General features: G+C 48.6%; 2 protein-coding genes and 1 non-coding gene across 6 annotated transcripts in view; 1 reads left to right on the top strand and 2 right to left on the bottom strand.

Annotated features, from left to right (window-relative positions):
• Positions 1 to 3111: 3111 nt before the first annotated feature.
• Positions 3112 to 24299, bottom strand: MORF4L1 (mortality factor 4 like 1). Of its 4 annotated transcripts, none has more exons than XM_071754075.1 (13): positions 24165 to 24299; positions 21732 to 21778; positions 18969 to 19036; positions 16689 to 16775; positions 15902 to 15982; positions 13299 to 13361; positions 9306 to 9331; positions 8615 to 8703; positions 8234 to 8335; positions 7307 to 7395; positions 5879 to 6051; positions 5452 to 5536; positions 3112 to 3822 (listed from the first exon to the last, which is right to left on the bottom strand). In XM_071754075.1, the coding sequence occupies exons 1-13, from the start codon at positions 24202 to 24204 to the stop codon at positions 3738 to 3740; spliced, it is 1035 nt and encodes a 344-aa protein (XP_071610176.1). In that variant the 5' UTR covers positions 24205 to 24299; the 3' UTR covers positions 3112 to 3737. The 4 variants fall into 4 exon arrangements, with proteins under 4 accessions (XP_071610176.1, XP_071610175.1, XP_071610177.1 ...); XM_071754074.1 differs by having other exon boundaries at positions 13299 to 13376; positions 24165 to 24292; XM_071754076.1 differs by lacking the exon at positions 13299 to 13361 and having other exon boundaries at positions 24165 to 24292.
• A 737-nt stretch (positions 24300 to 25036) lies between these two features.
• TRNAK-CUU (transfer RNA lysine (anticodon CUU)) lies at positions 25037 to 25109 on the bottom strand. Its single transcript has one exon. It is a non-coding gene; the product is annotated as a tRNA-Lys (tRNA).
• A 519-nt stretch (positions 25110 to 25628) lies between these two features.
• The window catches only part of ADAMTS7 (ADAM metallopeptidase with thrombospondin type 1 motif 7), a 33257-nt gene continuing 31129 nt past the window's right edge, over positions 25629 to 27756 (top strand). The window contains exons 1-2 of the mRNA XM_071754073.1: positions 25629 to 25815; positions 26690 to 27042. Coding sequence (XP_071610174.1) covers positions 25686 to 25815; positions 26690 to 27042 — 483 coding nt within the window. The 5' untranslated portion in view covers positions 25629 to 25685. The remainder of the gene's footprint in view (positions 25816 to 26689; positions 27043 to 27756) is intronic.

Genomic DNA, 27756 nt, shown 5'->3' with positions numbered 1-27756 from the left:
GAATGCATCCAGAGGAGACTCCAAACCTCCCTGGGCAGCCTGGGCCTGGGCTGTCACCCTCAGAGTGACAGAATTCTTCTGAATATTTATATGGAACCCGTTTGTAACCATTGCCCCGTGTTGGTCAGAATCCTCCAGCCCCTTCTGCAGGGGGGCACTTGGCCCCTTGAGCTCCCCAGCTGGGTGCCAGGGGCTCAGCACAGGGCTCGTGGTGCCCCCCTTCCCAACCCAAAGCCTCCCATCCAGAGCATCCCATGGGGCCCCAGCTCCCCACACTTCCAAACCCTTTCATTTCATCCCTACAGACACTTCCCCAGCTCCTCCTGCAGGCACCAGGACACCCCAAGCCCTGGATGCACACCCAGCTCCAAGCCCACCACCCATCTCCAGGGGGACAGGGACCCCAGGCACAGGGATCCTGGCATGGCTGAGCTCACCCTGTCCCACATCCAGCCCCAAACTGACTGGGATAAGGAGAGCAAGGAGCCAGGATCCTGCCCTTGGAGCAGCGAGGTCCCTGGGGCAGGGCAGAGCTGGGGGATGGAGGGGACAGAGGGGACACAGCGCAGCCCTGACCCCTGCCAGACACAGCTCCTGCTCTGAGCTCCCTCTGAAACTGCTGCCTGCAAGCAGGATTTGTGCCTCCTGGGGGGATTTGTGCCTCCTGGGGGGGATTTGTGCCTCCTGGGGGGGATTTGTGCCTCCTGGGGGGGTTCCCCCTGCCCAGAAGGAGCTGTGAGGTTTCCCAGCTTGGAGGGCACCACCTCCAGCTCCCTCTCCCACCCCAATTCCAGTTGTCCTGCTCTTGGTTTTCAGGGAATGCACCAGAGAGCTGCCCAGGTCAGCACCCAGGATCACCAGAAGATGAGCCAGGGACAAGCCCTGTCCTACAAACAGGAGCACAGAGCCAGCCAGAGGTCCCGTGTTCCCCTTGGGGTGGTTTGGCAGAGCTCAAACCCATTGTTCAGCCTCCTGGGTAATGGCCAGGGTACATAACGAGCAGGAGCTAATTAGCCTCCCCAAGCTGCTCATTAAACAGAGGTGGTAGCAACACCAGGCAGCAAGGGGAGCTCCCATCTCCTCACCCCCCTGGCACATCCCAGAGAAGCTCCCAGAGAAGGGATTCTCTGGGATCCCTTCTCACATCCCAGAGAAGCTCCAGAGCTTCTCCCCCCAGCCCAGGGACCCCACAGCCCCTCCACTCCTCTGGATTCCCCCCGGGAATTCCCCCTCCAGCTGCTCCCGTGGCAAATTCCACTCAAACCATTGCTCAACGTTGTTCTTTTCCACAGAGCAGGAGATCCCTGCTGCTCCTCACTCCAGCACCAGAACATCCCTCAGCCAGCACCACCCTGGATGGAACAGAACCAAACAGAACGGAACAGAACCGACCTTGTGCTCCAGGCCAGGACAGATGGGACCTAAGGACATCACCCAGCTGGGTTCCTGTCCAGGCACCTGCCCCAGGAGACAACCCCCAAGAATCTTGAGTTTTCCTGACACTTTCCCTGCAGCCAGGCAGCCCCATCCCACCCTCCAGGCTCTGCTGTGCCCCCCGAGGCCCCCAGCAGGGCAGGGGCTGAGGCAGGGGCAGAGAGGGCACCCGCACACCCACCCAGCCCTGGGCAGGACGAGCCCCCCAGCTCCTGTGGCTTCCTGCAGTAAGAGCTGTGATTAAAACCTGGTATTTTGCCTGGAAAGAGCAGCTCCTCAGAGCAGAGCCAAGTCACGCAGGGCTTTTAATAGATGTGACCCAAAACCTCATTCCTCACCCCAGAGTGGTGGGTGAGGAGCAGCCCTGCCCTGCTGGCAGAGGGGTGGGGGGGCAGAGGAGATGGAGCTCAGGGCTCTGCTTCCCAGGGGGACCCCAAATCCCCTCCTGCAGCCCCAGCAATGGGGAGGGGGGGGGTAAGGAAGCAGCAGGCAGAGCAGAGGTGTTGGGGGGCTATAAGGAAGCAGCAGGCACAGCAGAGGTGTTGGGGGGGCTATAAGGAAGCAGCAGGCACAGCAGAGGTGCTGGGGGGCTATAAGGGAGCAGCAGGCACAGCAGAGGTGCTGGGGGGCTATAAGGAAGCAGCAGGCAGAGCAGAGGTGCTGGGGGGCTATAAGGAAGCAGCAGGCAGAGCAGAGGTTTTGGGGGGGCTATAAGGAAGCAGCAGGCACAGCAGAGGTGCTGGGCTCAGGCTGCCCCAGTTCCCTGCCTCCTGGGGGCTTTGGGGTCAGCAAGGGGAGCACAGAGGCTGAGGTCACACACTGGATGGAATTCCTGTCACATTGGTCTGAAAGCTGCTACCAAAAGTCCCCCCCTAGGCCTAAGGGCAGGAGGGGACACAGACAAGAGACCTGGAGAGGTCAGGGCTCCCCGAGGGCTGGAGCAGCAAGGGGGTCACTCCATGATGGAGCTGCCTTGGGAAAGGCAGAGGGAGGGCAGGAGAAGAAAGAGAAGCTGGACAGGACAGGCTGAGCCAGCAGTGTGCAGCTCAGAGCCAATTCCCTCGGTGACCTTCCCAGAAAAAGGGTGTAAAGCTCCCAGGGAAGTTGCAGCAGCGAGGAGAGGGAGGAGCTGCACCAGGCCTGGGAGGTGACAGCCAAGTGCAACAGAACCTGCCCAGGAAAATAACACAGGAGGCACCTCGGGGTGCCAGACCCTCCCTGGCAGGAGTTCCCAGCTCTCCTGCATCCCTTCCTTTGCCACCTCTGGTTTTGTTGCATCTCTTTTGCTGTGATACTGGGTCAGGAATCAGGAGCATGGGAATGAGAGCAGCTTCCAGAGACCCCAAAACCAGGAGGCTGGGTGGTGCTGTCCATCTGAAACTGGATCAGAAGAGGGCAGTGACTGCCAGAAGGAGCTCCCCAGGGTCAGGAGCAGTGACCACACCTGGTACCAATGCTCTGAAACTCAGTTTACTTACAGACTAGGTGAGGATTCCAGAGAAAAAGGATCCACCTCACCCACTGAACCTGGCTGCATGGGCTGGAACCAAGTCCTCAGAATAAAAAAGGAACACAGCATCTCCAGGTTAAGATTGGAGAACTTTCTACCAGACTTAATACACCGAGATCAGACTTGACAGTTGTTATCAACTGATGCAAATAATAAAAACAAACATCTGAAATTAAAAAAAAGTTTATTTGGAGGTTTGTAAAACAGCTCTGTGAAAGACAAACATTTCCAAGACACTATGATATAATAACACATTTTGCTATTGTTAGAATATTTAAAAAAAAAAAAAAAAAAGTCACAGTCCTTCAGCTACCTAACCAAAAGCATACACTTGTGGACCAAACATTTTACTTCCAACACCAAGAAAGTAAATGGGTTTAAAAGTCAGACTAACCAATAGCACCAGCACTGGGTGATCACAAACCTCAGCCTGAGAGTCTGCATTTGTGGTTACTACACAGTAAAGCAGCTTAGAGAGACAAATCTTAATGTCAGAGACCCACGAGCACTGAAGAGTTGACACAATGAGAAAGCACAATGCATCCTTTCCCATCCCATTGATGCAAACACCAGGAGCAAAGCAGAAACACCAGAGAGCTCCCAGGAGACTCCAAGCTTCTGTTTCGGGACAAGGAAACCTCCAGAACTTACCAGTTCTGTCTGAAAACACACAACTTTATTCACTTTATGTTCACATCATCTGTGCAATAGAGACATGTGCAAGAGAAAGGTGAAGAACAAGGTGTAGAAGGACAGGGTGACAGGGATGCAACCACCACCTCCTGGCACAGCACTACACTGCTTTCCGATGGTATTCCGGAGGGGCCACCTCATAGTCACTGGCACTGAAGAGGGCAGAGGAATTCTTTGCTAAATACCTGGGAAAATTCATGAAAAGATTAAATTACCTTCTTGCCTCCAGTCTCTGCTGTTTACAGCCACACAGTGAACCATTACACACAATTTCAGGGGTGCAAATCTGACATACACCTGCTACCCAGCGAGCTGGGGAAAGCATCTGAAGATTTAACAGATCACGGGGAAAAAATAAAAAATTCCCAACAAGTTGCCCAGCAACTCCAGCTCTGAGTGAGCTCAGGGAGGTTCAGATTAACAGGGTGAAGCAGCTGACACTTGGGGTTCAGTCAGGGGTTCAGCTCATTCCTGGAAGTTCTGGAACTGAAGCAGGTAAATGAGTGGCAGCAAAAGGAGCAATGGGCATCTCAGTGCCAGAGCAGCACATCAGATTATGTGCCATTATTGGCCATTATTGGCCATTATTGGCCATTATTGGCCATTATTGGCCATTATTGGCCATTATTGGCCATTATTGGCCATTATTGGCCATTATTTGCCATTATTTGCCATCCAATGGATTCAGGGCTTCCCATTCCTCTCTCCATTTGGAAGCTCTTCAGCACTTGCCTTTGCTTCAGACTGACTCAAAAGACAGAGCCAACTCCAGACTCCAGTCCCTGACAACTCTGCCCTGGGAATCTGATGATTTCTGGTTTCAGCTCCACTGCAGAGCTGCCTTACATTTGCTTTTGTTCATTTCTTTTATGTTTGCTTGGAGGGTTTTCCTTCAACCTCCAATACCCTTCCCCAAATACCAACAATAAAAGCTGACATTTACCTGCAGGAGAGCTTAGTGCTATAATCACACCAATTATTTACAAATCAGTATTTCCAAACACAAGCAGATCACCAAAGCTCTGCATGAAAACACACAGAACATCTTCTCTGTGTGACAATCACTGTTTGGGATGTTTATGGCTGTCCTAAAAGCTGGCTAAGAAACTCTGCTGTAGATTTTACAGTCTCCCACTCAGGAACATTTACAGGTGAATGAAGCATCAAATGACTCAACAGTTCCTTACAGCAGCAAGGAAATGAAATGTCTGCTTTATTATTATTTTATAAACACATTTGGCACTGAAGTCCCGTGTTATTTAGGACCAGGTTTTCATTCTAAAAGCAACATGTCTACAGCACCACTGCAGCATGCAGGGCACTGAAGCTACAATGCCAGCCTGTGCCAGAAACAACATTAGGAGGGTTCATCAGGCTTTAACATTTGCTCTTGGTTGAGTAACTGTTGTGTAACTTGATAGTTTGCTCTAATTGTAATCTGCTTTTTATAGTAGCTACAAATCCCTGCTTCACCATTTATTTTGAAACAAGCAGCAGACTGGGACATTTTAAAGTGCAGACTGCTAGGTACATAAACACTGCTTTAACCAGCAATCCCCTCAGGATAACTGGAGGGATCACAGCCAGCCTGACTCATGTTACTCCTGCAGCAGAGCCCCAGAAAACTTTATTGCAGTCTTCAGTGAACATACCACACACAGGCTGAAGATATTTATATATATATATCTTCATATATATATGTATATATATATATATAATGTATGTTATTTAACAATTCCTCACTGAAAATAGGCTGCATTGCAATAGCCCCTGCCTACTGACTTTTCTTACTGAAAGACTTTAAAAATACTTACTTTAAGAAGTCATGCAAATAGTTTAGCAGCAAAGCCAGGCTCTTCTCATCCAGAGGAGTGTAAGCCAGCATGGCTCCAATACGCACTGTGCCAAAAGAAGCAGCAATTGTTGGTGACAAACAGCAGCTCCAGGAGTGTCCCAGCACAGCCTGGAGCCTGGCTCTGGGGCAGGAAAGCAGCCCAGGAATATTTCTAGATAGACAAAGCTCACCCAAAATAACCAGATTGTTGGAAATCCATTTGCACTCCAAATCCCTGAATGGCTCGGGACATTTTAGGTGCAGAGAGTGAGGAAGGAATGAAACCACAGGTTTCACAGCTGCTTGTCAAGTACCTGCAGCTGACAGCCACTGAGGCTCAAGAGAGCAAAAGGAAGCACTGGGGCCCCTCTGCCAGCTTTTCTTCCACCTCTGGAGATGCTACTCACCAAATAACCTCAGGAGGTGTGGGGCACCATAGACTTGAGACATTGGAGCATCGGGGTGGTCTGCTAAAATCTCAGCATACTGGGGCCTCTCAAACTTGTAGAGCAGTTGAGTTCCCAGCATGACATTGAAATACTCCTTGATTCCAGCCACAACTTCATTGACTGCATACTCCCTGGTAAAGAGAGGGACACTGTGACTTTTGTTGTGTTGGCTGCATGGATGCAAGCTGAGAGTTGGCTTGGGGAGACCATCAACATCATTCTCTTCTGCAAGCCTGCAGAATTTTCAAGGAAATTTGTCTGGAGACCTTAAAATATACAGCCATGGGGATGAGGCATTTCAAGACCTTTAAAAATAAACTGCTCTGAACTCTAAGAATTCAGGCCAACCAGGAAAAGCCTTGCCTTTAGTCACCCACTCAGACATTCACTCAGAGCAGTCCTTTCAGAGCAACAGGAGGTATTTCTAGGGACACCCACCAGCTCCTCTGCTTTCAGCCAAAGTTAATCCCAGTTCACACCAGTTTAAAAGCACAAAATCACTTTCAGTAACCAGACTGAGCTGCTTAGCAGGAGGGGACAGCACCCAACATTCCAGGAAACTGTCCCTTTCTAACTCAGCCTCTCAACCCCCTGCTTCTGCAGCCTCCAGCTTCACAGCTCACTGAAGAGGAGCCATGGAGGAGGGAGCAGTGACACTGCCCTCCTGAAAAGCACAGCCCTCACTCCACCCTGCAAGCAAATCTAGGACAGGCATTAGGACAATGACATCAAGGAATGTTAAAACACCCTGGCAGTCAGTAAGATGCTTCCTCTTCAATTGGATGCAGCAGCTCCACATCTCTAGTTTCCCTTTACAACAGGGAAGCTTTGTTCCAGAGTAAACACCCCTTGTTTGCTGTCAGGGCTGGACTGCTGGGTAATTACAAATAAAAATCATCAAAGCTATCACAACAAGGCAACCAGCTCTGCCCATCTCATTCTTTTAGAAGTCATCATCCTCTACCTCCCTGTCCCTCCCCCCTCCACCTCCCTCAGAGGGTCCACCCACACAGTAACACTTTGCTCATCTCCCAAGCACCTTTTTATAGTTTATTCAGCTTGTAGCTATCAAGTGCCAGTGAATTTATTTGCCCAAGGTAGGAAGTCTGAGCTAGAATGGAAAATTATTTACATGGCTTCTCTCAGCTCCTCCAGGGCAAGGCTCAGGGAAGGGGGGAGGAACAGAAACCCCATTCAGAGAGCAGAAGTGCCTTTTTGAATTGCCTCCTCAAAGATTTCTGAACTCCTGGAACACCCTGGCTTTAGAGCATGAAGCTTCAAGTAGGGCTGGGCCATGTTTAATCATCTCACTGAGCTCTCCATAGAGTACAAGTCCAATAACAACAGCAGGAGAAGCACTTAGGGTTTGAAATGATGACTACTCACTTGTTATCAGTATTTCCTCGTGATTTTTTGTAGTTTGCATAATCCTCTAAAATGGAGTCAACATTTTTCTTGGCAGGAAGATAGAAGAGCTACACAGGAAGCAAAACCAAGCAAACACAAGTTGTCTGATTTGTGCAGACCTTTATATCTCCATGCTAGGATTACATCAATATGCACAGTGATACTTGTAGAAGAAAATTTATCAGGAACACTAAGCTGTCCCAGCTGTGCATACCCCAAACCCAGTAACAGCAACCACATGTCCATTTAACACCTGTGCAGCTCCACAACAACCTGAGGAACTGAAGTCACCAAGAGTCAAAGGAACACAGCAAAGCACTCACATAATTTTTTTTTGTATGTATATACTCACATAATATATTTCACAAAAGTGTTTTATCTTTTGAATGGAAAGCAAAGTTTAATTCAGTGTTTCAGGCAGCTTTCTATGGCTCCAGCCTGGCAGAAGTTAGGAATCACTACCCTAAAAAGAAGTTTTTATCAGAGCTGTAGAACAAGAGCAGATCCTGGCAGACCTTGGCAGTGACAGCCAGCCCAGGCAGGAGGAAGCTGAGGTAAAACACACATCCCATGGGATTTTCTTACAAACCAGTTCTCTGCTAACTCAGGCCACTGCTCAGAGCACACCAGCAGGCCAAGCATGCAGTGTTAACACCACACTTAAAGCTTAAAGTTTCTAATTATTTCCCTTTCTAGCTTGATATGACCAAATCTATTCCTCAACTCTACATGGACAGTCCTACTCACAAGGGACCTTTGGGTAAAATCCAGCCAGAATGCAAACTATCAAATAAGCCATCAGGCTGCTGGAAAACATTGGAGACTTCTCTACACTGCACTTGAAGAGGATCTGGAATTCTAGTGTCAGCCTCCTTGCCTATCCATGGCCAAGTTTTGACAAGTTACCTGCTTCTGCCTCGTGATCAAGTCCCAGTCATCTACCAGCCATGGTTTCAGCTCTTCTGGGATTTTCACCTTTACTTCAACTCTGTTCATAAATGTTTCTTCCTGAAAAAAAAGTAAAGCCACTTTCAAGTAACTGTCCAAACTAAGAGCCACCCATATTCCATGGGGCATTTCACAACTGAAATACACCACTGGTGAAAAATTGCTAAAATAATTCCTGTAGGCTCCACAGGGAGCAAGGAAATAGTTTGACATTTTTGAGGCCACCTGAGAATTAGCTTTGCACTTGTACCATTTCCCAGGACAAAGCATTGCTCTCTGCATTTCTGAGCAAGGAAAGAAGTTTGCTGCCAACCCCCTGGGACAGAACCAGACACATACACTTTCAACTGTTGGATCTACTCGAGCTCTCTTCTTCCTGGGAGGCTGAGGAGTCTCACTGGTACTGCTCCCTTCTCCAATTCCTGGAGCTGTAGAGAGAAAAAAAGGCATTATGCTGCTTAAGAAAGCTGGGAAGCCAATAAGAAAAACCAGAATATTTAAAAGAAGGGTTCAAAAGTAAGGCTCCAGTTTCTCTCAGGTCACCTTTTTCACTTATGGGGTTTTTTGGTTTGGTTTTTTTTTTTGTTTTATATATTACATATATTCTGCAAGTCCCACATCTTTGTGTCAGTTTAAACTGCTGTATTTCCATTATCATCTGAAGATGGAGGTTTCTGTGAGGTTATACATCAGTATCCAGAGGTTCTTCAGAAGAATTCTTTGCAACCAGCAGCTCAGCTTTGCAGATACCTCAAATCTCCAACTCAATGTCTAAGTTTGACTCATGAAATTATTTCCACAGCTCCACAGCAATATCACTGGGTTGTTAATTTGCAAGAGGTCAAAATCCTGACAGATTTGTGTACAAACCAGAGAAGTATGCATTCCTCCTGACCAGGAGGAAAAGACAGCTGACATCCAAGAGGAACAGCACAAGGTGGTAAAGTAAATGCAGATTATAAGGTTGAATTCCAGCTAAGAGTCCTTCTCTAGGGATATCCATTTATATACAAAATAAAGACATACTTACTTTTCTGTTTGTTCTTTTTTGTTTTCCTGCAAGAAGAACACAAATTATTGCAAACATAAAGATAGAAATACTTGAAGAATCCAAAGTAGAAAGCCAGAAAAATTGCCAGCAAAGTTCAGAGCAAGGAGTGGTTACTCAGTGGCCCAGGGAGTATTTAGATTTAAGCACATGAAAGAAATGTCAGATATGATTTAGCATCCAACGTTATGATACAAGGTGTTTCTTGTAACTGTTATATAATTCACCTTTTTTTTTGGGGGGGGGAAAAAAATCACTAAGCTTAAATCTACAAAACCCCAGAAGGTGCCAAGAACACCCAAGTGTTTAAAAACAGCACTGGCTGCCCCTTGGGCAAGTAACATCTACAGATGTTTCATCTTCCCAAGTGTTCTTGGAAAGCCAACTACTTTATTTCAGGGATCACTCAGAGACAGAGTATGGAACAAGGAAACAGGAGTGCTGCAAATGACCAGATAAATCTCAGTCAATTGAAGTAGCTTCCAGTAAAGTATTGAAAAACCAGTTTTAGCACTGCAGCAAGAGAGGGAAGTTCAAACAACAATTATATACCCAAAGCTGCATGGACTGCCAGCAGTTCCAGTTTTTAGGAGAGATCACAACTACACTTGCCACTTATTAGGAAAATTTGGTTCAGTTCTGAATAGCACTGTCCCTAATATTAATCTTCCAAAGGCTTCTCTCAGCACTTACTATTTATAATTTACACACTTCACACTTCTCTAAAGTCCTTAGCCCTTATTTTTATTCCAAATGAAGAGCTGTGCTCCCCAAAATTTTAAAAGACACCTGAAATGCAATGCACACATGTAAATATGCAGATAGGTCAAGAGAATGGTAAAATTAAACTGTCCTAACAAGTCTCTTTGTTATTATCTGAACTTTGTTACTATAACTTTGTTATTATCTGAACTTTGTACACTTACTAAGCACTTTCAGAAAATTCTCATTCAGAGTAGTTGTAGCTGGGTTTCAATTTGCTCACTGTTAAACAGGAGCCTCTCAAAAAAAACTACTGAGTGTGTGGATAAAACTCTTTACCAGCACAAGATTATTTCCTCAGAAATTCAAGTGACTCTTGTATTCAGGCTCTGAACTGGGTTTCTCTGGGTCAGGAAGTAGGCAGGGTTTCTAGGAACGTCTGGAGAGAGGCAGAGGAAGGCTTTAAAAGCTTCAAGTCACAAACAAGCATTAGGCTGAAACTGTGGGCAGAATAAGGATCATCTCTCCAGGAAGAAGGACCAATTGGCAAATAAACCATTGATAATGGACTCGTGTATTGAAGGGAAAAAAATCTTCTCTTCCAAACTTAGAGCAAACAAGGAGGATCAGGGAGTACTTTCCAGAATTAAAAATCCTAAGATAAAAATGCCAAGCATTAGTCTAGAGGCAGAATCTTAATCTGGAGCAGACAGAATTGATAAAGTACTTCAAGAACCACTGTAAATAAGACAGCATCCCCCATCTATGTTGCTCTGGATGGGTCTGGCAGAAACCACTCTAAGCAGCTACTTGTGCTCTCCCACCTCATTTCTTACATCCTGATTCTCTGTATTTCAAGCCATACACCTCTGTTTCCAGTCAAAGCAGCCATCTGTTTGCAAAGGCTAAAAGAGAAATCTCTGTCAGGGAAGAGAGAAAGCTGAGGTCAGAGGCAGAACATGAGCATCTGGCAGAGTTTTGAAAGCCTGTGCAGCAGACTGGCTGGAATTCCACTCTTCACCCAGTGAAGAGGCAGCTGTGGAGGTGAAGTGCTGCTGCTGGGTTGTTTCAGCAAAAGAAGAACAAGCAGCTAAAACAAGAATATTCAGCTATTAGGGATCAAAACGACCAAATTAGAAACCCAAAAATAAACTCCTGACACAACCACCTGCACTTGTGGAGAAAGAAGATCATCAGTAGAAAACATGAGAGCTCAGTGAAGAGGTGACAGTAAAATGCTGCATTTCAAGGGTGAAGAGTCAGTAGGAAAATAAGCAGCCCATGGCCCAGGAGCACAACACTGAAATTCCAGCTCTGTAACCAGCCCAGGACTGTGCTCACCAGCAAGTGAGTGGTGAGACTGCACAGAGAAGACAACAACATCCTGAGAGGCTGCACTTCCCCTGCCCACAGGTGCTCATCAGAAGGAAGATAATCAAGTGCTTGTCCCAGAACCTCGGGCACCAGCTCAAGCAGCCAGAAGTCTGCATTAAAAAGAGCCAGGGTTAATGCTCAGAGCTCTCAAGTGCTGTGTCTGCTGGGACACCTCTAAGAAACCCTCAGTGGAAAATAAGAACAGCTCAGAAGATACAATTCGACACAAATGACACGATGAAAAAAAGGGGCAGGAATAAGAGGGGAAGTGTGGTAGAGGTATCACTGGTGATAAAAGGGGAAGCTTGAAGAACTAACACATTTTCCTTCAGACAGATGTAAAAGACAAAAAAAAAAAAATAAAAAAAAATCCCAAAGCAGCAGACACTCAAAGACAGGAATCATCCTCTTTGCTCCCCTCCTCAGCAGGGGACTGAACTGAAATGGGAACACACTGCCTCAGGATGATGGGGGTGCCCAAAGGGTTCAGAAGTTTGGATAAACAGAAGACAGAGCTCCCAAGGGTGATTAAACCCATCCCATGGGCACAGCCTCCAGCTCTGAAGTCCCTTAATTACAGACTGCCAGGCACAAAAAGGGTATTTGGGGGGAAAGCATCATTCTAGACTTGTCTCACTTGTTTATCCCTAAACACATGTTACTGGTGAGCACCAGAGAGCAGGAGAGGTTGGAAGATCCCTGGCTGGAGCTGGTGTAACCACAGCCCAGACAAGAGGCATCTGGGCAGTGTTCACATGCTGCCTGACACTGAGAGGACTTGAAGTAGCTGGTGAGAGCTCCTGGATGGACCCAAGATAGCAGAGGATGCCACAAGGAGCACATCCTTTTGAGTAAAGTGTTCAGATTAAGAACAAGCCTTCTATCAGCAGAAAAAACCCCAGTAACTCCAAGCTGAGGTATTGTTTTGAGAGCATCTCTGTTGAGGCTGCACACATCTCACCTAAACCCAGATGTTGTTCTCAGATGTGTTATTCAGTGCCATATCTTCTCTCCAGAACACTCTCAGCTGCCCTTCCTGTTTTCCAAGCACCCATTAAATCCATTTTTTTACTGAATTTTTGAAAGTTGTAACATTAGGCCCATCAAAGGTAGCATCAACTCTTACAAGTGGGAATTTAAATCCATTTTCTTTACAAAGGTTAAATCCATTAAATCCAATTGTTTACTGAATTTTTGAAAGCTGTAACATTAGGCCCATCAAAGGTAGCATCAACTCTTACAAGCTGGAATTCAGCAGACTCAAACAAACAGTCTGGAGAAGCCAGTGTCTGTAGCCTTGTATTCCATTCCATTCCATTTCTGGCAGCCTGCTATAGCCATACAAAATTATTTTTTACATTGGATTCTAGTTACTTGGGTGATTATTTTAGAAACTAACAACCTGCATTTCACACATATTTCTGTTTGATGAAATATTGCCTACAAACACCCTCAGAAGCCCTTGGGGCCAGTTGCTGCAGTTCACAGAAACAATTATTCTGAACCACCTCAAGGCAATGATAAGAACATAGCACATTCAAACCTGACATTTCTGACACCAGGACAGCAGCCTCACTCCCAAGGCTGACAGAGGACAGAGCAGTTTGCTCCCAGTTTCCATGGGAGCAGAACTCAGCATGCAGACCAACTGTAACCTTCTAGAACCAGGCAGTCTCACAAGTCTGAAGCCAATTCTCCCCCACTTTTTGGCTGCCCCTGACCCAGCTGAGCAGGGGGTGGCTTTAAACACACCCAGACCAAAGCAGCAGCTGCAGTACTGAGCTGCCCCCGGGGCTCAGAGCATTCCAAGCGAGGACTTTAAGAGTCTCTCCAAGAAATCTATGGAAAATCTGGATCTCAGGATGAAAATCCTGGTTTGACAGTCCATCCTTAACTCACCGCGTCGATATTGTAGGGGTCTCCAAACAGCAAACAGTATGGGCTCCATCTCGTCTGAAAAATCTAGGCACAATGGGGCTTGAGTTAAGGAGAGAATGTCAGACCCAGTGCTTAACCTTCAAGAGAATCCATTTGAGATTCAAAAATTCACCTCTAGAGCAGCATGTTAATAGCCTCACTGAGCATTCCTGGAGGAGTAAGTGCTGCTGAGATTGCTGTTTCCTCCCCGTTATCGTTTGGCTCTCTGAGGAATCAGTTTCAAAACTGAAATTACCTTTCCCTGGGTTCAGTCCTCCAAGAATGCTACAAAAGGTAAATTTTGAGGCTCAAATAGGCTGACAGTGTCACCCTTGTAGAACAGTGGCACGATCAGTTTCTCCCCCTCCCCACCATCAATATTTTACGTATCTGCAACGACCTCAGATTGACAGCAGAGAACAATCCCAAAGTTTTTTTCTTGGAGCTGCATTTTGGGGTTTGTCAGCAGCCACTGTGCCTTTAACCATAAGCAGGGTGTGGGAAGCAGTAGCTGGATCAATAATACATCAGTAACACAACCCTGCAGCACTGCCAGGGTAAACCAAAGTATTTCCTCTCCCTGAGCCTCCAAACAGGGAAGAAAAATAGGGAGACTTTGTTGAAAGACACAGAGGTGTGATTCAGCAGGATGCAGGAGATGCTGGTAACAGCCAGAGACTAGGAGCAAGATCAGTGCAACAACTGAGTGGGAATTCACAGACCAAGACTGCAGTTCTCATGCCAATACTTCTCCTCCCTCCCCTTTACAGCTCTTACAATCCACCATCAAGGAGTTAATTATTTTTAATCAACACAAAACAAATTGCAGAGGATGAGGTCACTGTCTCCCTTTGCTCTGCTGGAAACAACCACCTATTAACCACAGTGGGGATTCCAGAAAAAGTCAATCCCTTACCCCACCTGGTTCCAAGCAGAGAGCAGAGACAGACCTGGTGACTTCTTTCCAAGCTTTAGAGTTCCACAGGGGCTCAAGAGGAAATTGGTTTTGCTGTGTGGATCTCCCTTGGATGCAACATTATTGGGTGTGGTGGAGCAGCCAACCTTGATTCCAGGTGCAGGTTCACCTTGAGCATTTACTCACCCAGAGAGAGCAATTCATCCCCCTGCAATCAGACTGAACTCTCAGGGTGACTAAAGCTGACAGCATGGGGAGCCTAACCCTGAAGTTACTACTGGGATGCTCCCCATAATCCTAATTGTAGACACTTAAATGGAGTCACACGTGACATTACTCCTGCTCCCAGTGACTGCAGTGCAAGGTGACCTGGGTACAACCACCCCTGGAGCAGCCAAACTGGTGATGGTCATAGTTTACATCTGGTTTATTTAGATTTTAATGACATTCATTAGGAACTGACTAAACAGACGTTTGGTTTGGGTTGTTTTGGTTTTTTAGGTCCCCAAAAGATGACAGAGAGGTGACTATGTCCCTGTCAGAGGTCCCACCTGAGCTGATGGGGCACCCAGAGCACCACACCCAAGGGAGTCAGTGCACAGCACTGTTCCCAGTTCCATCAGACCCTCATCCCAGAGGTCAGGAGCCAATTTACAGCCTTGGCTGGGCTTTCACTAATCCCCAAGTGGAATCTGAATTCAGGATCTAGAGCAAAAAAATTAACTGTACCCATCAGCACTGCACTTCTCAAATCAGTAATTATTCCTTAATAAAGCTGGCCCTAAATGAGACAGGAATCCTGAGGCTGCTGCCAAGTGCTCTCATCAGGAATTGATGTCATTTCAGTAGATTCCTCATGGAAACCAGAATCAGAAATGAAGTCAGGAGTTTGAGACATCTCATTAGTCACAGCCATCTTTATAATTAACTGAGGCCCCACCCCAAACAGAAGAGTTTTGTGGCACATGAGCAAAGCAGGAGAGCTGCTGACTGAATGAGAACCTGATCATGAAAACATACAAGCCTACTCTGAAAAATAAAAAGGATGGAAGGAAAGAAATGACAGTTACATCCAGACATCATTTTTCTAATAAATGTCTGAGCTTGCTTCTGGTCTCTTAAGATGCAAAACCACTTTTAAACAGCCTAAGGGCTCCATTTTGTCAAAACCAGCAAAACAAAGGCTCCCTAAATGCAGTTTTAACACTTGTGCACTAAGAAGGCAAGGCACTTCAAGGATTTTACTCAGAAGTGCTTCCACAGCTTCCAAGCACTGTAAAATTCTCTATACAGAAACTGCCTTCACCAGGATACCAGAGCCTTAAGAGGCCTCACCACTTTTTGAGTGTCAGTTCACTAATGGAAGAGCAATAAAGTGCCAAAAAGCAGAGTGTTACTGCCTGCTTGGTACCTGGATCCAGGACTGAGCAATGCACAGTCTCAGAAGGCAGAATAATAACAAAGGCCTTTTGGAATCACAAAAGTGAACCATGGCTGTTATGTCAGAAGTAAAGCAGTTTAGCCTGGAGAACCCTGCTAAGATAAATACTGTTTAGAGGTCAATAGTAAAACTGACAAGCAAAAGTTTGGGAGGTTTTGGGGGTGGGGTGTTGTGTTGTTCTGGGTCGTTTTCAATCAAAAAAGAAAAAACAACAAGAAAGCTTCTTACACTTCAACATTTTTCTGCTGCAGACCAGAAGTCTTCTTGCCTGGAGCAGCACCTCTCATCTTCCCCTCTGCATACTGTTCCCTTCAAAGAGTAAAGTTGTAAATATGACTTTCATGGAAAAAGAAGTTTATTTTCCCCTCAAAGGTTTTGCAAAACATTTAGGGAATGGCTAGAAAATGGCTTTGTGAATTAGAACATGTCATGTGCAGGAAAACATTCACCTCAGTATGGAAAAAAGACTCAGGCTGCTTCATACAACCCTGAGCAGCAGCAACATCCATTTCCTCCCCCTCCCATCCCTCTTGTTCTGAATCCCATGGAAGCAGCATGAAAAATATAAACCAGCTTCCTGATAAAAAGTATTAATACAAAATCAGCATTAATGAAAAATCAAACTATTTGGAGGCACCCTGAGGCTGCCTGTGAAGATCCCTACCACCCAACAACACATTTCAGGGCTACAGCATGTCTGAAGGGTTGGTTTTTAGCCACCTAATTGCCACACTGCAGAATGGACCTGTTGTCAGGCTGCCTCTCCCTTTCACCAGCCCACTCTTCCTTAAAATCTAAAGTCACCATTTTAAAACTAAATATCAGCTTGCTCTTTACCAAGATGGAAAACCTCTGTGAGCCAAAGCATCTCAAGAATAAATGAGCATGGGAATGCCTCTTAAATGCTTTTTCTTCCCCCTCCCCCAAATTCACCAATTTCCCTTAGATTTAAACTGCAAAAAAAAAAAAAAAAAAAAAAAAATTACCAATAAGGACTTCTAACAAAAATACTTACTGATTGGCCTTCTGAAGTTCTTTTTGTTTCTGCAAATTGGTGTCCACGTATTTGAGCACTCTGCTTTCTGGAACCCATTCATCCCAGCTGAAAAAAATAAAGAAAATAAAATCACAAGGTCATTCAAAACCATTCCAGAATTGCATTCTACATGCAACAGTCAATTAAAAGCTGCACAAAACTTGAGACTGAGCTCTGCTTTTGTGTCAGGTCTTGGATTGGCTCAACTCAAAAGTATAAATTATCAAATGCATTCCCCACTGACTGGAGCTGTAACAATTTTTCTAGGGAAGTGGAGTTTCCCAAACTTGACAATTTAGGAGGGAGGGGACTGTCTTTAATTTAAAAGCAGCATCTCAGGAAAAAAAATAATTCTATTCTTACTAAATGATGGGACACCTGTAGCCACAACTATACAATGAAGCAAGTTTCCTTTGCTTATTCCAACATTTTATAGGTTAACAAATTCAGCAATAAGATCTTACTGTAAGAAGAAGAGCTCTGATTTCTGTCTGTGAAGGAAACCAAGATGGCATGAATATTTGCAGAATCTGAAGTGAATGATTTAAGAGAAGAGGTGTTGGGGAAATTGCCATTAAGAGCAAGAACTCCACTTTGACAGAGTGGATAATCTGACAATTTATTTCAAATAAAACACATTAAAAGTGGCCAAGTGGTTCTAAAGTAGGTAATCTACAAGAGTTCTGTGGCATTTTTGTTTCACAGAAACAGTGTTGACAGATGAAGGTGGCCAAACCAACACTGTAAGTACCTTAAGCCAAGCACCCAGAAGTCAGAGAGGCACAGGTCCTGCTGGACATGCTCTAAAACCCTGTTTTTAAGATAATTCTTTGGCCAGATATTGGGTCACTTATCTCAATCCTGTCTGTTCAGCTGCAAGAGACCTCCCAAAGCAGTGCTGTGGAACTGTGAGGTGCATCATGCTGGAGGAGGAAGCAGCTTTCAGAATCCTAACTGTTGATATTTGCAAAAAACCAAAGCAAAACAAACCACCTAGTCAAGCAATTAGCAAGGAACAAAGGGCTATAATTACAGAAATCAAACTTCAGGAGTAACACTGCCCCACTTGTCCAGGTCTTGCAGCAATGTCACTTCTAATGTCATTAACTGGAAGCTTGGAGGCCCAAAATCCTCAAATAGCACAGGCAAGAAAAGCAGGAGTCCCAACATCCCTCACAGCACCTTTCAGCAGAGATAAAAAGGAGAGGAAGTGCCAGCTGAATGTGCCTCAGCAATGCACAGCAGCCACTGTAAAAACCAAGTTTGGTCCCTCCACCTGGGCTCCCAAGGGAGAGGGAGCAGAGGTGTCCTGCTGGCAGGGAGGAGATGCAGAGGTGCTAAAAAAGTTACAGATCAAAGCAGGTTTTAGTCACATCAGTGACACCAAGACAGAGTGACAAGAGTCTTCACTCTAGAGTCTGCAGTACTGAAATGAAACAAAAACCAGCAAAACAGGGGAAAAGTGCTCTCTGGAAAACCTATGGAGTTGAAGCTTTTAATTCTTCTTCTCCTAAATCCCAAACTTAGTGGCAGGACACCATTCAAATGAAAGAAAAAAAAGGCAAGAACATAAATGCAATAATGTCACCAAAGTATTCACCTTGAATGGGCTGAACATTCATTTCATGGAGACATCTTTATTCTTCAGGAATCTCTCACCTAGAATCCTACCACTTTTTCAGAGTGGAACAGCATCCAGTTTTACCCTAGCATGAGGAAGGAGCTGGAATAGAGGCCAGACCTGCTCCTGGGAAGGACTAAACCAGCCAGCCAGCCTCCCCCTCCTGCCTGCAGCCTCACTCAGACATGCTTCTCCAAAGCTTTGCTGCCAGGAGCACTCTAAAATTGAAGTACACTTTTTTATTTGAGCAGAGGTTTGCTCCCCCTCAGTAGGGGTTGCCTCTCCTACCAACCTGTAACAAGGAAGTTTTTGTCCTCAGGTATTTCTGCCAGGGAGAAATTACAGTAACTATTTTCAAACCTGAACAAACAGAACACTATAAAGCTTTCCCATTACTCTGCTGACACCCCAAGCCAGTTTGTCTGACACAGCCAAAGCTCTGAGGGAAATTATTACCTCAATGTTTGCTTTGTGCTCCTGTAAACCAATGGCTGAGGTATAAAAAGCATTTTGGTCCATTTCAGAAACAATCTCCCAGCACCATGGACACTGTGGTGCTAATCCCATTCAAACTGACAAAGCCTGCATTCTCCTGTGCAGGAAAATGAAATACTGCTCTTGGTTTATTCAATACTTACTTTTTATTCCAACCACTGTAATGGATAAAGTATTTCACTTGCTTGTCCTTTATGGCAACCTTTACACACTGCAACAGAGAGGAAAGGGCAGTCAGTGCCAGTGGGAGCAGAACCCCAAGGGAATCCTGCTGTGTTAGTTTCAGAGTTTAAACATGCAGAGATCTCCATGCAAGCAACTGGGACACTGGCAGCTATTTCACAGCAGGAAGGGAGTTCTCTAACCCAAGTTACTGCCTAGGTACAGCTTTGGAAGGGCCAGGCAAAGAGGTGACTCTGCTCAGCTACCCTCAGGGACACCTCCAGCCAGGAGAAGGAGCAGGAGCCCCTGAGGATGACTTTGCAGAGCCAAGAAGCAGGGACTTCACTACCCCCAGGTTAGCCAAAGCCATTCACTAGAGAGCTGGTTCACATGCAGGCCCCTACCTCACAGACAGGCAAGCTGGCTGAAGTAGAGGAGTCTTCAAAAGTAAAATAAATAATAAGGATCTCTACAGCCACAGAGAGAGCATTATATTCAGTAGAAAGAGTTGCAGTAAGGGCTTTTTCTAGGTTAAGAAATTACACATCAGGTCAATAAAAACAGTCATTTCCATCAAAAGACTGGCCTATGACTACAGAAGCTTCCCTAGATACAGAGATTCAGAGGGGGCTATTAAAAAGGGTACAATAAACAGCAAGGTCACTCCAACCCCTCAGGAACACCCCTCAGACTCAGAAGCACCCCTCACAAACCCTGCTCTACAGCTCAGCACAGCCCCACTGCCAGCTGCAAAGCCCTCAGCTCAGCAGGGAAGGTGCTGGAACAACCCCACAGACTGCCAGGTAACAACACAGCTCCCTCCTGAGCCATGTCAGAGCTCAAGCTACCACAGCTAGGGAAAAGGAAAACACAGCCAGGGACAGGGCTCTTCCTGCAAAGCACAGCCCAGAGCCCACCTCCTGCCCTGAGCTTCAGGCTGGATGAGGCACAGCATGCAGGAAGGGGGCAAGGATCCACAAAATGCCACTATTCCACTAAAACAGTGACCTAACGAGGGAGGTGCACAACACACAGAATCACAGAATCTTTCTGAAGATTTTTTTTTTTCCACTGAGTAGAAAACTACCCAGAAAAGTTGTAATTGCTCTCTTCCTTCCCTGATAATTGGGCTGCACCTAAGCATCTGAGGTCAAAATCCTTCTGCTGTACAACATTTTCTCAAGACTTGCAGCAAATCCTTCCTGCACTCTCTCCAGTTAAAAAAAGCCCTTGTCACCAAAGAGAGAGGAACATCCTGTTTCAGTGCTACTCTCCAAAATGCCACAAATGGCACTTAGTCTCACCCAGACTGCCAGAGACAGGCAGTGTGCTTAACAAGTGTTAACTTGTTCTGAAGAACATGAAGTATAAAAGAAGATTCAAATATATTTCTGTACCAAAGTACTCTCTTTCCTGCTGGAGAAATCCCTGTCCTATCTTCCCAACTGGGAGATCCATCCCTCCTGGCACCAAGCTGGCAGAGCCAGCTCCTACAACACTGATTCCACCTTGGAGTAAAGGAGAAGAGGGGCACAGGATGGAGAAGCACAGCAGCACAGAGCTCTGGGCTGTTTCAGTGACCAAAGAGTTCAGACTGCTGCTACCAGGAGCTTGTTCCCACAACACCAGAAGCCTTGATTCCTCTCCTCCATCAGCCCTTGGGCAAGGAGACTACACTGAGCACACTGCACCTCTCCTCTGGTTCCACAGCATGGGAGAGAACAAAGCAGAATCACTCCAGTGGAGATGTTTTAGACAAGCCCATCCCCTATCTGATGTTATTTTACCATTAGAATGACTGTTTCCTGAGAGCATGAGAAGAGGTGCCAAGTACCTCCAGCTGCTTCTCTACCCCCACCCCTGAAGCTGTCCCACCAATTAACATCCACTGCCACTAATGGATTTACACCTCTGATTAAGGTGCAAGAGTGATTTCTACAGGTGTTCTAACCCAAAAGCCCTTTGTTTCAATTCCAGAAGTGGAAGCAGGCAGTCAAATCAGTTATTCCTCTGAAGCTGTCCCACCAATTAACATCCACTGCCACTAATGGATTTACACCTCTGATTAAGGTGCAAGAGTGATTTCTGCAGGTGTTCTAACCCAAAAGCTTTTTGTTTCAATTCCAGAAGTGGAAGCAGGCAGCCAAATCAGTTATTCCTCCCATGGAAAAGATGGCATGGCAGTGAGACCTGCTTGAGGCCCAGCAGAAAAGCCCCTCCTGGGAAGTGCAGGGATTCTCCTCCAGAGCACAAATTTGCAGCAGATGGTTTCTGAGGTTAAAAAGCCAGCCCTGAGGATGCCACTTCCTTTGTCCCTTCAATGCAGCATTATTTTCTGCAGCATTCTCCCATCTGACTGTACTCAGCCACCTCCAGCTCTGAGGAAGCTCAGCCTGCAGCTGATTTCCTGGCTCATGCATTAACCCCAGCACCAAATCTCCTGGGCACAAACCCCTCCCAGTTTTGGGGACCATGGGGGTTCAGATGTTCAACACAACACCACCCAGCTTTTAGTACTTTACCAGAATAGCTGCACAGTACCACTGAGGTTTGTGATTTTTTTTTTCTATAATACAGAGCTCTGGGATTTAAAACTAATTAATTTCAAATATTGTCAGGATTTCCTTTATTTTAATTCCAGTCCTTAATTCTGTCTACTGAGGCACAGCAGGTACACCACTACAATTCCTAATCTTCCTGGGGAGCAGTCAGAACCCTCTGCAGCAATAAGCAACCACACATACCTTTGCTTCATAAAGGAGAGGTCCATGAAAACAAAGCACTCGTTCACCTGGAAGAAAGTTGCAGATAAACATTTTAGAACTCCAGCACCACCTGTCATTTCTGTGAAATCCAAAGCATCAAGCACAATGCAGATGAAATCCAGCAGCAGCCTAAAAAATAATTCAGAGGCAGAGATCTGAGAAGCATGCTGGTGCTTAAGAAGCAAATTCACTCCTGTACAGAAGAAAATCAGAGCTCTGATTATTTAAGGCCATGAAGACTCCTGAGGACCTCCCTGATTTAAGGACAATTAAGCAAACAATTGGCACCCAAATTCATGTTCTTCCTCACACACCCAGCCACTGCTGCAAGGCTGGCACAGAGAGCACCTCAGAGGCACCTTGAGTTTCAGATGCAGGCTCAGTACAAGGATGACTTCAGCCTAAGGACCCAAGCAGGTGAAACTGTTCCCCTGCAAGGGCTTCTTTACTCAGCTGGCAAAATGTTTCCATGTCTCAAGGAAGAGAACTGTTTAGAAAAGTTCTCACAGAAGTGCCTTTTTTAAAATACAAAAGCACTGAACGTTTCAAAAGACAAAAATGTCATTATTCTCACTGCTAACAAGTAGAAGCCATGTTATTATCCCCACACAACATAACCACTGGAAATCACACCTCTACTTCAATTCTTATGCAAGGTCTTTCCAGGTGAGATGCCCACACTTACCAAGGATTTATTTTAAAAATACACACCAGGCATCTCAGCTTTGCAGGGAGGTTACAACAAAAACAGAACCACCCTACCAAGGTCTTGCTCCTTTCCCAGCTGACTGCAGACCTGCCCAAGGCCTCTCCTCTTCTCCAACCATTCTCTCCTCCACTTTCAGCCTTGCAGCTGAGACCACAAACACATTTGTGGGGACAAAAAAAAAAAAGCACAAAAGTTTTAACTTCTCTACTAAATTTAGATTACTCATATTCCTACAGCTGTGGACATGTTTTCAGCCTGGAATTCTTAAGTTTCTGTGGTTCACTTGATTTTATATTAATTATTATAACGTGACTCATCCATTAAACCCCTGACTGTTCCTACAGGTTAATAATACCACTGCTCTGACACGTGGCATGGAATGTTGATGCAGGACTGAACACACCCCAGTGTAAGCAGCCACAAAGCACACACAATTAGAATGCTACTGAAGCTACCCCAAGAGCCAACCTCCAGTCACTCTTCTGCAAAATGTGCTTTTAAAGATAAATCACCACTGTGTGAGAAGCCCTGCTCAGAAGCTACAGCAAGGGACAGGCAGAGAAGAAAGGGTGACAGAAGTTGTCATTCACCAGTGTCCAGGATTTTCAGTTACCCATGTTAGTACCAACCACAACTATCAGCTAAAAATCAAAATGTATGCAAAATAAGTTCCTCAGAACCATACTGCTAACTCTTATTCACCTAAAAAATAAATCTTGTGCTTTGCTGTAGATACGGATTCCACCACCAGTGCCAGCTGTCATCTAAATACTGCCCTGAGAATTCCTAACTGAGCTCCCTTCCAAGGAAGGGTAAATAATAACCACGTTGCAAACTCAAAAAAATAAAAGCCTAACAGACACAGGAGGTTTAAACAGATTTACACAGCCAATGAATGCCTATGTCTGCAAGAAAATGAAGTAGATTTGGAGTATCTGGGGACAGGAAAGCCCCACATCTTATGGGTAAGAACGATGAGGAAGAGGAAGGGAGACAAGAACCACAGGGATTCATTTTTTTCCACATATTCTCACGTTGTTAGGGCCGAGCAGTGAAAGCTACAAACCAACCCATGGCCCGTGCTGAGGGGTGACAAGAACCTGAACCCAGACCTGGCAGAGCTGGAGGCCTCGGGACAGCTTTACCTCAGAGCTCTGCCATTACCCTCTGCCTTGTGACAAAGGAGAGAGCTGGCAGGAGGCAGAGGCTGCCCCCAGCAAGGGCCGGCCCGGTTCGGCCCAGTTCAGCCCCGGTGCCGGGGCAGCCTCTCAGGTGCCCCCTCAGAACCCCCGGTGCAGGTGTCCCCGCACCGGGTCCCTCTGTCCCCCTCCTCACACCCGCACTGACACCCCACAGAACCAGCACCAGGATTATTTTTCCCTCATCCCCCCTCCCCTTTAAATCGTTCCCTTTGTTCCCTCCTGGCCCGCCCACCCATCCCCGCACACCCAGGGACACGCACCGTGGGCTCTGCGGTGCGGGAAACCCCCCCTTGCCTCACCTGGAGCCCACCCAGGGCACCCAGAGCCGCCTCCCCCCCCCCCCCGGCAGCCCCCGGCCCTCCTTCAGCTCCCGACCAGGCCTCACCGCCCCCCCCGCACCCCTCAGGCCTCTCCTCCGCGTTCCCCCCCCCCCCCCCCCTCACCCGCGCCATCCCCACACCGCCGGCCCGCACACACCCCACGCAACCCCCCCGGACTCACCCTCCTGGAATTTCGGCTTGGGGTCCTGCTTGGGCGCCATTTATAAGTGACTCTCCCTCCTCCCGCCCCCTCCCCGCGGGGGCCTCACCACCTCCGCCGCATTATGCGCGGTCGGACCCGGCCCCAGCCCCCCCCGCGCCGCGCAGCCGCCCCGGGCCCCGCCGCGCCGCATGCCGGGAGTTGTAGTTCTGGGTGCGGGAGCGCCCCGCAGCCTGAGCCCCGCTGCGGGAGATCACAGCACTGTGGAATCAGTTTGCGTGGAAAAGACCTTAAAAAACATCCAGCCCATCCGCTAACCCAGCACTGCCAAAGCCACCACTGCCCCGTGTCCCTCAGCACCACATCTCCAGGGCTTGGAAAGCCCTCCAGGGATGGGGACTCCTCCTGGGCCAAGCCCTGACATCCCTTTTCAGGGAGAAATTGTCCCCAAGCTCCAACCTCAACCTCCCCTGGCACAACTTGAGTTGTGCCAAAAGTTCCTCTTCTCCCATCCCTTGTTCCTTGGAGCAGAGCCCGACCCCCCCTGGCTCCAACCTCCTCTCAGGGGGTTGCAGAGAGCCAGAAGGTCTCCCTCAGCCTCCTCTGCTCCAGGATCAGCACCCCCAGGGCCCTCAGCTGCTCCTGGGCAGACTTCTGCTCCAGCCCCTTCCCCACCTCCATTCCCTTCCCTTCTCTCCATCCCCTCCGTGTCCTTCTGTTCCCGCAGAACTGACCCCAGGATTCGAGGTGTCACCTCCCCAGCGCCAAGCCCAGGTCTGCTGCCCACACTACAGCCGATGAAGTCCCAGCTGGGTTGTTAACTCTTGGCTCCGGGGACCCTGAGGAGCACTGAAAAAAAACATTAAACGGTGAAAGGAAAAAAAAATCACTCCCGCCCAACGTGGGGCTCGAACCCACGACCCTGGGATTAAGAGTCCCATGCTCTACCGACTGAGCTAGCCGGGCGCCACGTGCGGAGCGGCGCCTCCGCGGCTCTTCCCGGCGCTGTGCGGGGGGTGCCCGGTGCATCCCCGGCCGCAGCCACCAGGGGGCTCCAGCGCTGCCCCCGCGCCTGGGGGCTCCCACCCAACCCCCCGATCCCACCCCCCGAGGTCGGCAGCGGCGGGGAGGGTGCGGGCAGGGATGACAAAACACACTTATTCTTTTTTTTTTTTTTTTTTTTTTTTGCACCGTTATTCTGATTTTTTGCCCTTTACTTCCCCCCCTTGCTCTGGGGGTTAGATTTGTATTTCCCGCTCATTCCATCCCGGGGCTTGGGGGGTGAAGGCTCAGCCCCACCTGTGTTCCCGCCGCGACAGAAACCCCCATTGTTCTGCTTTTTATATTAATTTTTTTATCTCTCTCCGCCGAAACCCGCACAGCCCCGCACCGCACGGGCAGCGCCGGGACCGCCAGGAGGCGCCCCCGAGCCGCGGCGGTACCGGCGGGCGCGCGCTGCCCGCCCCGTCCCGTCCCGCCGAGCCCCGCCCGCCCCGCCCGCTCCGCACCGCGGCCCGCGCTCAGACACCGCTGCCCGCACCCATGCCGGACCCGGCCCCGGTTCCTATCCAGGTCCCGGTCCCGGTCCCGGTCCCGGCCGGCCTCCTGCACCTCGCCGCCGCGCTGGCGCTGGCCGCGGGCGCGCAGGCGGGCGGAGGGACCGCACCGACAGGTCCGCGGAGGAGAGCGCGGGAGGGCGCGGGCGGTGCGGAGAGGGGGTGCGGGATGCGGGGGTGCGGGCGGCGATGTCCGTAGGGTGCGGGGATGCGAGGCGGAGACGTCCGCGGGGATGTCCGCGGGGTGCGGAGTTGTCCGCAGAGTGCGGGATGCAGGCGGGAATGGCCGCGGGGATGGCCGCGGGCTGCGAGGATGGCGCGGGTGCGGGGCTGCAGGCGGGGTGCGGGGCTGCAGGCGGGGATGGCCGCGGAGCTGGAGCCGAGCAGCCCCGGTGTCCCCCGCCGCTGCAGCCCCCGCGTCGGACTCGCCCCGCAGGTCCCGCGGGCTGGGCAGGGCCGGGGTCCCGCTTGCCTCCCGGTTCCCCCGCGGCCGCCTCCCGGCTCCTCCTGATCCTCCCCGGCTCCCCCGAGCTCCCCCGGTTCCCCTCCCGGCTCCCCGGGCACTGCTTTGCTCCCCGGACGGCCTCCAAGCACCGTATCAAAACTTGGATTTTTTTTTTTTTTTGGGGGGGGGGGGAGGTAGATTTTTGGTTCGGTTCGGTTTGTTTTCCCGGCAGTTGTAATTAAACAGTGGGAAACCGGGACCGGCTGGAGCAGAGCCCTGCGGAGCTGCGCGGCCCCCCCTTGCCCACCTCCATCCCTCCCCATCCTGCCCCAACCCTGACCGTGCCCTCTGCCAGGGAAAATCCCAATTCCCGACCCCCCGAGGGCTGTGGGCTTCCTGCCCTTCCTTCCCTGCTGCCTGCACTGGTCACCAGTTACCAGATCCAACTGGTGCGTGGGTACCTGACCCTGCTGGGCCGCTCGGCATCCAGCCGAAAGGGTGGGAGATGAACCCTAAATCCAACCCCTGGGTCCCTTTCTCCCCAGAGCCCCCCCTGCCCTACTCCGGCAGCGACATCGTTCATCCCATCAAGGTTGATGAGCGTGGATCCTTCCTCTCCTACGACCTGTCCCACCGAGCCCTGCACCGGAGGTCACCTTCCCCCAGGAGCAAGCCCCTCACCTTCTACGAGCTGCGTTACAGAGGGGAACCCCTGAGGTTCAACCTCAGCCTCAACACCCGGCTCCTGGCACCCGGGTTCCTCAGCGAGAGGCGGTTCGGGGGCATCGCCGGCGCCAAGATCCGGTCCCACACCCACAACTCCTGCCACATGATCGGGGAGGTTCAGAGCAGGGTGCTGCTGGGGGGGCTGGCAGCCCTCAGCACCTGTGATGGTCTGGTGAGTACCAAGAGCTTGCGTCCATCAGCAAAAAAAAAAAAAAAAAAATATCAGGAATCGGGTGAAATCCTTTTTTCCTGCTGAAAAAAAAACGATAGGAAAACTCCTCCTGGCAGCAGCAGAGTCAGGAGCTCATCGTGCAGGTTTGGCGTGGCCGTGGATGAGCTGACTGTAGATTTCCCACGGATTCCAGTGATTTGGGAACTCTCCGGGACTGTGTTTACTTGTTTGTGTCAGAATTCCCAAAGAGAGCAATTCTCAGCCTTCTAGCACAGAAGGAGGAGGAACACAAACCTGGAGCTGAGGTGTTTGTCACCCCGGTGGGATGGGTGACAGCACAGCTCATGTAGAGTGAAACTTTGTTAGGTTTGGGGAGCACCTCCCCTGCCTCCTCCACTGCAGAGATTGTCAAAGGTGACAGTGACCTGCAAGAGTCTAAATCTGGCTGAGAGCCACAAATAAGACTTTGTGTTTGTGCTCGGAAAGAAGAATTCCTTGACTTCCCCCTCAGTGTCTCTCTTGCTGGCATCCAGCTCGCCCAGGTCCCCACAGGGGTTAAAAACCTCTTGGGGGGTTGCACAAATGTTAGAGCAGAATTTGGTAGTTCCCGTGGTGCTCAGACCCCGTTCCTGAGCTGGGGCTGGGGGTGGCAGAGGCACTGGGGTTCCCTGGAGGTGATGGGGGTAGGGATCCCAGATTCCAAGGATGGCACTA

Source organism: Heliangelus exortis, chromosome 11, assembly GCF_036169615.1.
Source record: "Heliangelus exortis chromosome 11, bHelExo1.hap1, whole genome shotgun sequence".
In the NCBI taxonomy this organism is placed as follows: Eukaryota; Metazoa; Chordata; class Aves; order Apodiformes; family Trochilidae; genus Heliangelus; species Heliangelus exortis.
Note: the sequence above shows the minus strand (reverse complement) of the source record. Positions and strands in the feature narration are given on the sequence as shown.

Bases quoted from the DNA above. Each gene is read 5' to 3' on its own strand.
- MORF4L1 (XM_071754074.1), bottom strand. From the start codon at position 24,204: ATGGCGCCCAAGCAGGACCCCAAGCCGAAATTCCAGGAGG. The intron at 13,377-15,901 runs GTAAGAAGCTTT...CCTTAACTCAAG, and splicing joins CAGCAGAAAAATGTTGAAGT to CCCCATTGTGCCTAGATTTT. The intron at 3,823-5,451 runs GTAAGTATTTTT...GAATTTTCCCAG, and splicing joins TATTTGCATGACTTCTTAAA to GTATTTAGCAAAGAATTCCT.